General features: G+C 43.9%; 1 protein-coding gene across 5 annotated transcripts in view; it reads right to left on the bottom strand.

Annotated features, from left to right (window-relative positions):
• Positions 1–14,025, bottom strand: part of PRR14L (proline rich 14 like) — a 57,182-nt gene that overhangs the window by 20,055 nt on the left and 23,102 nt on the right. For all 5 annotated transcript variants that reach the window (XR_004040472.2, XM_060310241.1, XM_030860894.2 and 2 more), the window contains one exon: positions 1,936–7,111. Coding sequence is in view for 4 of the 5 variants with exons in the window: in XM_060310241.1 (XP_060166224.1) it covers positions 1,936–7,111 (5,176 nt within the window). In the remaining variant the exon portion in view is untranslated. The remainder of the gene's footprint in view (positions 1–1,935; positions 7,112–14,025) is intronic.

The following is a 14,025-nucleotide window of genomic DNA, read 5'->3' as shown; positions in this document are numbered from 1 at the left end:
CTCCACAACAAGAGAGGCCACCGCAATGAGAGGGCCGCGCACCGCAACAAGGAGTGGCCCCCACTCGCCGCAAATAGAAAAAGCCTGCGCACAGAAACAAGGACCCAACGCAGCCAAAAATAAATATATTTTTTTAAAAAATTAAATCTTTAAAATACAGGGACTTCCCTGGTGGCGCAGTGGTTAAGAATCCGCCTGCCAATGCAGGAGACATGGGTTCGATCCCTGGTCCGGGAAGATCCCACATGCCACGGAGCAACAAAGCCTGTGCGCCACAACTACTGAGCCTGTGCTCTAGAGCCCGTGAGCCACAACTACTGAGCCCACATGCCACAACTACTGAAGCCCACACGCCTAGAGCCCGTGCTCCGCAACAAGAGAAGCCACCGCAATGAGAAGCCCGCGCACCGCAATGAAGAATAGCACCCACTCGCCGCAACTAAAGAAAGCCCGCATGCAGCAACAAAGACCCAACGCAGCCAAAAATAAGTAAATAAATTTTAAAAAATAATAAAAAAATAAAATACATATATATACACACATATATATAATTAAATTAAAAGTAAACTAAAAAATAAAATAAATGAAATGTCAGATACAGGATCTAAGGGAGAGAGAAAATATTCCCCACCAGAAAACAGAAAAGTCAGGTGGGAAAGAGTTCTGGAAGAGGGAAAAGGGTCATAGGGTCATTCACCTTCACAGGGTGAAATGAATAACTACCCTCCATGCTACCTTAGGACTGGACATAGTTTAAAGAAGATAACATGATTTAAAACTGAGTGTTACAGACACAGAGCAGAGTTTGTTGTAGAGGCAAACAAACTACGCAACAGAAGCAGTGCACCATCATTTAAAACAATTTGATTCATCCTGTTTTATTTTTATGGCTGCCTGATAAGAAGTGAACATTTTCCTGTTTTCCTACAGGACAAGACTCACAATCAGCCACATTCAGGTTCTGGGGTGCCTTTCTGAAGCTCTTTTATTTAGTTAGTTTTCTGCTAAGATGCTGGGTAACTTCACAGTATGCCCCAGAAGCTTTTCAATGACAGAATGATTCTGCATGAGAGACTCTGCCCAGACACACAAACAACAAGGCCTCTCCCAGGCCGTTTGGAATTTTAAGGCTTTTTTGGTGTTGAAGTTTTAAACTACAGCAATGATAAGGGCAAACCAAATGATGTTTAAAGTTTCTGTTTATCTAGAGGATTACAAATAGGAGGATTTAACTATTATGCCTAAAGCAGATCTTCAGGGATGTAACTCCCAAATTCTTTTTCTTCTCTCATTTCCTATTAGAAGGTAAAATGATATTGGTGAAATTATTTTCAACTATTCTCAGTGGTCAAACCACAAGAACTCTTTTCCAGTTCACTTAAAATTCTATAAATTCTATAGCTATTAATATGTAAACACCAATCTCTGAAGCTTCCCTGCTCCAGAAAGAAACACATAGATTCCTAAACTAGATTTGGTGATGCCTATGTAATTAATTAGTTTATTTAAAAAGTATTTCTTCTGTATCCTTTACACACCAACCACTGAGTTAGGTGCAGGCTGTTATAATACCTTGTGAACAAGTAATAGTTACAAGTCACAAGTCACTACTTATAGTAATGGGATATGTTCTTTGCAAGGTGAGAGCAAGAGGAGAAAAGGAGAGATTCAAGATTTAATGGTTCACAGAATTAAATGGACAGAACAAAGGAAGGTACAAAATAAAGGGTTCTGCAAGAAATCTAGACCCTTCAGGAAAATTAGAGGGGGCTACACTTCAGAATTACTGCTGCATGTTCCTAGCAGAGATTGGGCAATAAACAGGAAATGGCAGGCACAGACTCTGTGCCCTGAATTTTCAGGAGCGCCCTTTCCTCCCCCCAATGGTAGGATGCAAACATGGGACTTCAGCAAAGAACAGGGGACGGATTTTACCTGCTCATGGTGCCCAGAGGTGGCTGCCGCTTGCTGTGAGAGGAATCAAGAGCAGAGACTTCGAAGGGGCAGGCAGAAGGCCCGTGCTGGCTCCAAATGGACAGGACTCGGCCCACCGAGTAGGGCAGAGAACAGAAGACCTTGTCTGCTATGGAGGTGGGAGACCGTAACCCTTTCAGACCCTGGGTAAACTGGGTCAGGAAGAGCCTCTGCATGGTGGGCATGTGGCTAGAGCAGCTCCGTTTTTTGGTCCAGATTCGGTAACATCCTGGGGAACAAAGTGCTAGGAGTGTGTGAAGGCCAAGGACGGAGCAGCCCGCTCTGGTCTGGACTATGGTGGTGGCTCCATGGTCTTGGAGAGGAACTGGAGGCTGCAGTGGAGGCTGGGCGCCTGCTTGACAGTACAGGCCAGGGTCTTCCCTGAACATGGCCACCCCAGGGCAGTCGTGGGCCAAGAAGAAAGAGAAGGTCCACTTGGGAGGTGAAGACGGGCACCGGCGGGCCTCTCCTAAGGCGAGCCTCGCGGGTGCACAGTGCTCGGGAAAAGTCCTTGGGGACTCGGTCCCGCACTCGGAGCCCGACTTCACGTGAAAGGATACTGGGAAGATTTCGGAACCAAACAACAGGGATGGCATCTTGTCGCTCAAATCTATGAAGCTCATTTTGATGGCTTCGAGCGAATAAAGCGTCAAGGGTTTACTGTTAGGCCTCCTGTCCCAATCACTATGTGCCAACCATGGATTCAGCTGTGTTGTGCTGTAGGAAAACCCATCCAGGAGCCTTTTGTATCTGAGCCTCTTGTAGCTTTTAGCCACTGGAAGAAGGTCAGAGGAACACCGCCGATACCGCAGCTTCTGGGTCTTCGTGGCTGGGGCCAGTCTGGAGGCAAGGATGGACAGCTTGCTGAATAAGGCTGATTCTTTGGTAGGCTTCCGAACATTCAGGCTACGCGAGGGCTGGCCTGGAGTGGCCTTCTGCTTTGGTACGTGGCTAACAAGGCTCCTGGCAGGGGCTGTTTCAGGTTCCAGTTGCGTGGGTGCAGACACAGTATGTGAACTGAGAAATCTGTATGCGTTTGTGGGGATGGTTTCAGAGGAGCTCTTTAAAAATGTAGAATTTCTGATTTTACTTATTTTCCTCCCCATGTTGACTAGCTCCTGGCAGGAAACTTTCTTACACGTTCGGTGGGGCTGCTTCTTTAAGGGAAGCACTCCTTTCTGATGTGAAGTGTTCCCAAAGGCACCGTGTAGCTCATCACGCCCAGCGGAGTTGGGGTCTTGTGCTTTCCGGGGGACATCATGGAGGCAAGGGCCTGCGCAGGACTCAATGTCCTTTTTTGATGGGCGACACAAGCTTTCCTCCTTTGGGTCTTTCAGCTTCTGAAACCCTGCAGCAGTGTCGCCGCCTGTGGCTGGCTTTGCTAGGGTGATATTTTTCACCACGGTGGGCTCAGCTTTGCAATCCTTAGGTTGGCTCTTACTTTGCGCCTCATCTGACAACATATTAGATGATGTGCATCGTTCCAAAGCTGCATGTGCTTCTTTTTGATGCATCTGTTCCTCTTCCTTGTAGTCCGAAACCTTCTGGCTCTGTTGGTCCTCAGCAACACGCAGCACCCTCGGGGGTTTAAGATGGGTCTGAGACACCTGGCTCATGTTATCACCATGAACACCTTCTCTGACAGTCATCTCTTCGGACTCCCCCACAGCAGGAAACTGACCCCGTGGTCCCCTCTGGTGTTCTGTAGTTTCTTCTCTTTTCACTTCGGCTTCTGTTTCCATCGTCAAAGGCGAACTTTCCGCAATGAGGGCTGTGCCGCTTTCTTTGCTAGGATTACTCTTATCCCTTGGTGCTCTTCCTTTCATCTCAGGCAGGACCATGCAGTCCTTTACATTCTCACAGGGCATTTCACCATCTTTTGGTTTAAAAAGGTTTTTCAGGTCAGTTTCCTCACTATTCATAATTGTTTCTGATTTTTCTTGAGACAACGGATACAAAGGAATTATCTCAGTGGATTTCAGGCTTCCCGGGGGAACAGAGTTCTCATCTTGGTGTCCAGAAGATGTCAGTTCTTCTGAGGAAATTCCAATGGCATTTCCCTTGTCGTGCTCAGAATTTATTTCTAGTCTTGATCCTTCAATCATTCCTTGTGTTTCTCTCAGAGATGCTTCTTTAGCTTGCTGTTCAAGATGAATATAATTTAAAGACACATTTATTCTATCCAATACTCTTACATTTGGTTTATGATCTGCCACAGACCCTGTCTCAGGGGCACAAGAGTCTGGACACACTTCCATTTCACAGTCTTTTAACAATCTGCATACTTTCTCTTCACGTGATTTTTTAATTTCGAGAGAGTCTGCTGTCGAGGAAGCAGCATCTTGGGAATCTGAATCCTGGTCCATCCTTCCCATAAATGCAGCAATAGGCTCTCCTCTTTGTGACAGCACACTCCTTGAGGTTTCCTTTAACACTGGCCCATCCTGCCTTGCACCCCCATCAAGAGTACTAGACGCCCTTATGTCCAGAACGCCTTCTGTGTCCTTAACACTACAGCCTGTGGAGACCATGTCTGCCATACCGTCTATGGGCTCCTCACAACCAGAAATCCTTTCAAAGGCCCCTTTCTTCAGGCTTCCACCAGACGATGAGCTGTTATTGCCTGAACCAACTGGCAGATCCTTCAGGCTATGGCTCACCTCTCCATTAGGTATTGCGACCACCTCTCTCTGGTCGCTGCCTAGTGTCTCCTTAGCTGGGTTATCTTCACTTCTGCATTCATTGGATCTGTTTGGGTTACTCTGGCAGCCGAGTGCTTCATCTGCCTTCTGCTCAGGAGTTTCAGCTGCTTGGTTCATGTTTTTAACACTGGGGAACATAACAGTAGGAAACTGGTCCAGCAATTTTTCAGGACTTGGAATGTTTGCAGGTTGGTTTAATTCCTGTGCGGCACAATCACAGATGTTATGTTTACAAAACACAGTCTCTTTGGGTGTGTCCTGTTCTTCTTCTTCTAGCCCTTCCTCGCTGGGATGGATGTGACAGGTGGAGTGGATGGTCCTGTTTGGAGCTTCACTATTTAACATGCCTGCCGTCATTTCGTTTCTGATCTTACCTCCTGGAAGCCTGCCTTCAGTTTCTCCCCCATCTGGCTCACTTTCCGCCGATGTACAACTCACTTTATGGATGCAACTTTCCACGGAGGCTTCTCTCCCTTGGGGGCGGTGATCGCTGTGCTGAAATGCATTTTCATACTTGGTTATCAGACAGTTCTCAACTCCCAGGATGGTTTCGCTGGGCTCCAGGGCAGCATGGGCAGAACACGCGCTCTCCTCTGGGACGTTTTTTCTTACACAAGGGCAGCTAGAGAGATCCCGAGATTGAATGCTTTGACATTCCATGGCAGAGACCTCTTGAGGCAAGCCTGCTGCTTCTTTCTGATTTGAGAGAAGTCTGGAATGCAGACCTTCTGCTCCTGAATCAGCTGTTTCAGTTTTTCTTTCTAGGCTTTCTGATTTGCTGTTTAAGGTGGGATTGTTTGAAGAGGCACCACAGGTTCTGTCACCTGGTGGAGAGATGTCTTTCATTTTTGTCTTTACAGGAACAGTCTGGGTACCAGCAGTGACATCTGCTCCATCCTCTGACGGAGGGTGCTGGCTCTGTCGGGAGCCCACGCTCGCTGCTACAGGCATCTCTTTGTCAGTTGGCAACTTCGCATGGTTTTGAGAATTAAGGGACACTTGATTTAAAACACATTCACTTCCTATTTTGTTTACAACTAGTTCGTTGGCATGAGGAAGTTCATTCACCTCCCATGCAGCGCTCTGTTTCTCTAAATGGGGACCATCGTCCTGGGAGTTCTGTACAGCTATTTCTGACTCAGGTCTGTCATCAAATTCTAGGGCTGGCAGTAACGGAGCAATGTCTTTCTTGGGTTTCAACACCTCATTTATAGAACTTATCTGGTCCTCTGGCATTAAACTCACAGGGGATTTTCTTTCAATCAGAAATCCATCATGTGATGCTTCATTTAACTGGGTGCTGCCTTCCAGATTTCTCTGGGTGCTGACTAAGGAGTCAGAGTCTTTACTGTAAATCTTTTCCCTTAACATACCAGGCTCTATAGTGGTTGTCTGTTCTGGCTCTTCAATCTGCATCGAGAAGGAAAAATGGTTCTCTTCAGAGTGTGTGCCTGGATAGCTTATATTAGCAAAAGTTCCTCTATGGTCCTCATGATTTGCCAAGTTATCTTGAATGTCTAAAGTGATTTTTAAATCATTTTTTTTAAACATTATTTCCGTGGCTTCAGTAAAAGAATTGGGCATTAAAGAACTAGAGCAGTCTGTACGGATACTGCCGTGAGGGCAGTAGTGATGGTGGATATTTTCTTTGGGGAAGTCAACAGCCTCTTTTTTTCCAGAATAGTGACCACTAGCATCCTCTTCTGCTTGCCTGGCATTAACAAAAAACAGTTCCTCTCTTTCACTCCTGGGGTTCAAAGGCTGTTCATTTTCTTCTCTAGAAGCCAAGTTCTTGCTTTGATCGTCCCCATCAAAACAGGAACTGTCTGTCTTTTTAGCAGATCCCTTTGGCAAGCTATCACCATCAAAACCACACTTTTCTGAGGATGTTGTTCTGGATTCTGGACCAGACAAACATGATGTGAAATGTGAAACTTCAGAATTTTCTTCTAAGGGTTCTACAATAACCACCTTTCTCATGGCTTTGGGACTACCATGTGCAGAACTGTGTCTCTCACTACGGTGGCCAGGAACCTGTTGGCGATTGTCATCTGCTTCACAGACAAGTTTTAATGTACACAACTCTTCCTTTCCATCGTCCACTTTGGAAATGGCACTCTTCCCTGGTAATAATGACAACCAAGGAGGACAGGTTTTTAGTTCTTCACATTCTTTTTCTTTAGTTGCTTCTATTAATCCAGGGTCCACAGAGTTTAAAGGCTCTAGGGAAACTAATGTGCTAGTCTCTGAAACCTCACCACTGGTCGTGATTTTGTCTATTTCTGGGTATCCGCTGCACCCAGCTGAGAGACCTTTACTTACATGGCCATTCTCATGTCCTTCATTATTATCCGTCTTAGTCCCACTGACCTTCATACCTTGTACTTCCTCAGTAGATTTTAGCAGAGTTTCAGCTGTAATTTGTACATTTCCTTCTGCACAAGAGAAAGAAATCCAAATCAATATGTAATCATTAAAAGAAACAAACCATTTGCTATATCATCATAAATTTAATCATGCACCAAACGGCAGCAACAAAAAAGACCCAACTCACAAAGAGAATTGCAAAGTTAGTGTTACAATACCATTGGCCTGTTCTTCTCTGCAAAATATGACAGAGGGCCAAAAGAGTACCTGGAAGAAAGAGGTTACTCTGAACAAATGCCTTTCTTTAAATGTTACTTACTTAAATGCACTTACCTAGCTGGACAAATGAATATAATGGGGAGACATATGCCTAATTCAGATCTTAGGAAGCTTCCATCCTAAAGCATTAATAAAGTAGACTCACAATAAAATAGCTTATATTACTAAATGCCCATCTTCTTAACACTTGAGTAAACAATAGATAAAATTATCTCTTTGACAAAGAACAGTTATACATAAAACCTATGTAAAAGAGATTACTCTTTAAGTTGAATATTAGTCTTGCACCCAATTACCTGCAACGCTTGCCTCCCTACAGGACTGGTCATTAGTTGGTAATTATTGAAGGTAAGTGATAGGTACACAGCGGTTTAATACATTCTCCTTTCCACTGCTGAATAAATGTGAAATTTTCCGTTACAAAATGTTAAAAAACAAACAAAAAACCTTTCTAAGCAGAATATAAACACATTCATAAAGAAGGAGTTTACTGCACAGAGTTTCTCTGAAATTCTAGGCACACGATGTAATATAAAGAAGTTCCCCAAACGTGCTAATCTACAAAAGATTTTTCATCCTTCTCTCTTTACAGAAAACAAACCCGAAGCTATTCACATTAACGTAAATGTAAATGTGTATATGCATGTACGTATACATGCATGTACATAACAGGACACCTGCATTAAGCAGATAAAGCAAAATGCAAATCCATCTACAAATCTAATTCCCACTAGAACATAAGCTCCACGAGGGGAAAGATCAAGTTTGTTTTAGTCTCTCCACCTCCCTACTGTCTAGCATAATACCTGGTATGTAATAGCACTCAATAAATATTTGTGAAGTTAATAAATGACTACAGTTGGGTGACATCAGCAAATGCTATTAATAATGTCTTCCTAGGGCTTCCCTGGCCATTTCTTAACTAGTTCTGAGAGCAGCAATTTCGAGAGAAAGAGCAGTGACTCTGAAGGCAAGCCAGCTGGGCTCTGTGATGTCACCCACCTCTCTGAGTCTCCTTTGTAAAAAGAGGGTAAGTATACTTACCTCAGTGTTACTCTGAGGATTAAATTAAATGATACATATAAAATACCACCTGGGGGCTTCCCTGGTAGCGCAGTGGTTGAGAGTCCGCCTGCCGATGCAGGGGACACGGGTTCGTGCCCCGGTCCGGGAAGATCCCACATGCCACGGAGCAGCTGGGCCCATGAGCCATGGCCGCTGAGCCTGCGTGTCCGGAGCCTGTGCTCCGCAACGGGAGAGGCCACACAGTGAGAGGCCCGCGTCCCGCAAAACAAACAAACAAACAAACCACCTGGTACAGTGCCTGCCATATAAAGGAGAAGTGTTTTTCCTTTGTTCTGCTCTCTCTGATTCTTATTTTACTGAATCTGAGAATAGCTTAAATGATAAACTTAAAAACTAGGCTAGGACACAGCATTTAGAAATACTCAGAGTCACCAAATACTAGATACATAAATGTGTGCTGCATTCCACAAGTGTGCAAAGCTACCAATCACTGACAAAAGGCAGCCTTGAAATCCTAATGGTCCACTGAGTATTTATCTTTGAAACTGACCCACTTTCCATATCATAGCAGACAATTCTAACCTATTCATGAATTTCTAAGCAAAATACTCCAAATGGTTTTACTATGTCTCTCTGCTGGACGCAGCAGCATTCACGAAACCGGTCATGTATATTCTGGCCCCTCCCCCACTCCCCTCACCACACTAGTCCTATCCCTCACTATATCTACTCAGGAAAACACTAAAACTCTTCATCCAACCCCAAACCATTTACTGTGCAAGGCACTTAAGGCAAGATTCACGCTTAGAGCCCCCACCTGCTGGAAGACCGCCTGTTTTCCACACGTCCAGTCTTAGTGGGGAGGCCGGGGAGCAGCTACTTCCCAGGTGGTGAGCAGAGGAGCAGGTGGGGAAGAGGGGTTGTGGACAGCACGAAAGCAAAATGATACTCTGCCTACTCTTTTGGCTTGTTTTTAATCACATTTATTGTGAAATCACAAAGAACTTTAAAGGAGCCTTTAAGAAAGTTTTCTATTTATTAGTAAGTTTTCAAAAGGCCATGGAACACTGACCTGGGTACTCATCTGTAATGTGGGAGAAAAAGAGTATCCACATCACAGGACTTGTAAAGATTAGATGAGTCGGTGACCTGTCCATTACTTCTGACAGGTAAAACTGTCAGAAGTGCCAGACGGAGTCCACGCTTAGTGAGTGCGAACCACTCCCCTGGAACTTCACTCCCTTGCACAACATCTCTATCAAAGCCTCTGTAAGGCTGTTTCTCAATTATGTGTCTCATTTATCAGCTCCATGAGACTGGAGGTATGTGAGGGCAGAAACTGGATCATAATGATCGCTGTGTACTCAGTACCCAACCGTGACCCTGGAGACTGGCAGGTACATACAGATGTTAGCAGAAAGAAGAATTAAATGAGGGAAGGTGTTAGAAGTATTAGGTACACTGGAGGGTGAAATGTGTATTCTGTGAGGTATGTGCCCACTTAAGAAGCACAGGAGTTTCATGACCTCAGCTGAAGATCCTGGATTTGTAGTTCTATGATAACTGCTTAATGGTGCTTGTGTTCTCAGAAATTGACAAACATCCTAAAACTGGTATGAAAATGCAACGGACACGTAACAGCCAAAACAATCTTGAAGAACAAAGCTGGAAGACTCATAATTCCTGCTTTAAAAACTTACTACAGGGCTTCCCTGGTGGCGCAGTGGTTGAGAGTCTGCCTGCCGATGCAGGGGACACGGGTTCGTGCCCCGGTCCGGGAAGATCCCACATGCCGTGGAGCGGCTGGGCCTGTGAGCCATGGCTGCTGAGCCTGCGCATCCGGAGCCTGTGCTCCGCAGCGGGAGAGGCTATAACAGTGAGAGGTCCGCGTACCGCAAAAAAAAAAAAAAAAAACCGACTTACTACAAAGCTACAATAATCAAGTCCGTGTGGCCCTGGCGCTGGGGAGACATAAAGATCAATGCAGCAGAACCCCGGGTCCAGAAACAAACTCTAACATTTATAGTCAGTTAACTGATTTCTGACAAAGGGACCAAAAAGAATACCTTTCCAACAAATGGTCCTGGAAAAAGTGGATATCCACATGCAAAAGAATAAATTTGAACCCTAGCTCACATCACACGAAATAATCAACTCAAAGTTGATCATAAACTTAAATGTAAGAGCTGAAACTATAATAAACTCTTACAAGCAAAACACAAGAGTAAATCTTCATGACTTTGTGTTAGATAATGATTTCTTTCTTTCTTTTTTAAAAATTTATTTATTTATTTATATTTTTGGCTGCCTTGGGTCTTTGTTGCTGCATGTGGGCTTTTCTCTAGTCATGGCGATTCACGGGCTTCTCATTGGGTGGCTTCTCTTGTTGCAGAGCGTGGGCTCTAGGCGCACAGGCTTCAGTAGTTGTGGCACTCGGGCTCAGTAGTTGTGGCTCAAGGGCTCTAGAGCACAGGCTCAGTAGTTGTGGTGCATGGGTTTAGCTGCTCCGCAGCATGTGGGATCTTCCCAGACCAGGGCTCGAACCCGTGTCCCCTGCATTGGTAGGCAGATTCTCAACCACTGTGCCACCAGGAAAGTCCCAGGTAATGATTTCTTAGCTAAGAAACCAAAAGCACAAGTGATTAAAAAAAGGAAGACTGATAAGCTGGACTCCATCAAAACTAAAAACTTTTTATACTTGAAACTAAAATAATATTGTAAATCAACTAGACCTCAATTTTTTTTAAAAAAAGTTAAATTAATCAATTTAAAAAAATTTAAAACTTTTGTGCTTTTTAAACATTTTTTTTTAATTAAAAAAAAATTTTTGGCCGTGCCATGTGGCATGTGGGATCTTAATTCCCCGACCAAGGATTGAACCCACACCCCCTGCAGTGGAACTGAAATCTTAACCACTGGATCGCCAGGGAAGTCCCAAAACTTTTGTGCTTCAAGAAGCACAAAAGAAGCAAAAAGAAGCAAAAAGACAAAAAAATCAAGAAGCAAAAAAAAAATCAAGAAGCAAAAAGACAAACCACTGGTGGGGAGAAAATATTTGCAAATCAACCATCTGATAAGGGATATGTACTTAATATATATAAAGAAGTCTTACAACTAAACAATAAAAAGACAAAAAGTCTAATTTAAAAATAGGCAGAGGGAGCAGAGCTCCCCATTTCTCAAGTGTTGTCTGTACATAGTGACTTCCTTCCAAAGAGCTGACAGTATGGAAAGGGGGAGGGGGAGTAACCTTACAAACACCACTTCACGTTTATAGTAAGTACCCTTGATATGTGATGAAAGTGGCACTTTACCTGTGGGAGTTTCCTCTCCCAAACCCATAAATAACCCTAGTCTTAATGAGAAAAACATCCGACAAACCCCAATGGAGAGGCATTCTACAATACACTCGACCAGCATTCTTCAAAACTCTCAGCATCACCCAAAATAAGAAAGTGTGAGAAACCATCATAGCCAAGAGGAGCCTAAGGGGTTAAGAGGACTAAATGTGAGGTGGGATCCTAGATGGAACCCTAGAACAGAAAGAGGACATTAGGGAAAAAGTAAGGGAATCAGAATAAACTATGAACTGTATAACAACACTGGTTCATGAGCTGTAACAAATATACAATACTGATACGTTAACAATAGGGGAAACGGTGGGGGGGGGCGTGGGAGGGCGTGGGGTGGGGAGGGGAGTGAAGGTTGGGATGGAAACCCTCTGTGTCATCTGCTCAATTTCTCTGTAAATCCTACACTGCTTTACAAATAAAATTATTAGTTTTTTAAAAAAGAAAAACAAAAGGGAAAAGGACTTGAATAAGCATTTTCCCAAAGACATATGAACGGTAATAGGCACACAAGAAGATGCTCAACATCATTAGTCATAAGAGCAATGAAGATCAAAACCACAATGAGATGTCAATTCACACCCATTAAAATGGCTATTATTCAAAAGAAAACAAAAGATAACTGTTGGGGGCTTCCCTGGTGGCACAGTGGTTAAAGAATCCGGTTGCCAATGCAGGGGACACAGGTTCAAGCCCTAGCCTGGAAAGATCCCACATGCTGCAGAGCAGCTACGCCCATGCACCACAACTACTGAGCCCGCATGCCACAACTACTGAAGCCCATGAGCCTGGAGCCTGTGCTCCGCAACAAGAGAAGCCACTGCAATGAGAAGCCCGCACATCACACGGAATAGTAGCCCCCGCTTGCCACAACTAGAGAAAGCCCGCGTGCAGTAACCGAGACCCGATGCAGCCAAAAATAAATAAAATATAACTGATAAAGGATGTGGAGAAATTGGAACATTTTGGGAATTCCCTGGTGGTCCAGTGGTTAGGACTCGGCACTTTCACTGCTGGGGTCCGGGTTCGATCCCTAGTCAGGGAACTAAGATCCTGCAAGTTGCAGGATGCAGCCAAAACAAAACAAAACCAAAAAGACCATATGTTGTAAGGTCTCATTTATACAGTGTCCAGAACAGGCATATCTACAGAGACACAAGTAGATTAGTGACTGGAGGAGGCTGGGGGTATGTGGGGATGGGGAATGACTGCTAACAGGTACAAGGTTTCCTTGGGAAGTGATAAAAATTAAATTATTGAAGTATACACTTTAAATGGGTGAAAATTATTGTCTATAAATTATATCTCCATGAAATTGTTTTTTCAAAAAGTGCTCATACTCCAATTATAATAAAAGTTACATCAGAAAACTCAGACACCTTTTTGGTGTTATCTCCAAATGACCCTACTTCAGGATAGACATGCTGGAGGTTGACAAAGATTCAATAGCATTTCCATGACAACATTTTCCTGGATCAAAATTTAAGTGGCTAGACATGGAAACTAAATATGACGTAACTTTTGGTTTATCCTGCATCTTGTCCTTGGAAAGATGTGTAATGGGTTAGCAATGTTGAAATGCCTTATAAAAGGAAGCTCTCTGGTGGAGGTTCACAAAGGCTGCCTACTGGTGGTAGGATTGCGGCAGAGAGCCCTATAAGTTCCGTCACCTCCTATGCTTGTACTGCCCACTGGACACCTGGCTTTCTGAATTCCAGATAAGTCAACAAACAATGAGATAGCATTCAACTCCTCACCTGGAACTCTTATATATTGCTGGTGGGAATAAAAAAGGGTACAAGCACCCCGGAAAACAGTTTGGTAATTTCTTGTAAAATTAAACACATACTTCCCAAATGACCCAGAAGTCCCAAGCCTAGGTATTTGCCCAGGTGAAATGACAACTCAAGTTCACACAAAAACTTGTACAAGGGACTTCCCTGGTGGTCCAGTGGGTAAGACTCCATGCTCCCAGTGCAGGGGGCCCGGCCAGGGAACTAGATCCTGCATGCATGCTGCAACTAAGAAGTCTGCATGTCACAACTAAGACCCAGCGCAGCCAAAATAAACTATAAATAAATGAAAGTAAATTAAAAAAAAAAAAAACTTGTATGAAAGTGTTTACCGCAGCATTATGCATAATTACCAAAACTGGAAACAACTCAAATTTCCCTCGAATGAGAAGCAGATAAATCGTGATACGACTAGACGACAGGATACCTTTCAGATGTAAGAAGCAATGAGCTACGATACACACAGCACTGTGGATTAATTGTAAATGCACTACACTAAATGAACAAAGTCAGGCTCACAGACTTCCCCCGCAT

This window comes from Globicephala melas, chromosome 13, assembly GCF_963455315.2.
Source record: "Globicephala melas chromosome 13, mGloMel1.2, whole genome shotgun sequence".
Lineage (NCBI taxonomy): Eukaryota > Metazoa > Chordata > Mammalia > Artiodactyla > Delphinidae > Globicephala > Globicephala melas.
The sequence above is the reverse complement of the archived record's forward strand: the minus strand, read 5'-3'. Positions and strand labels throughout refer to the sequence as shown.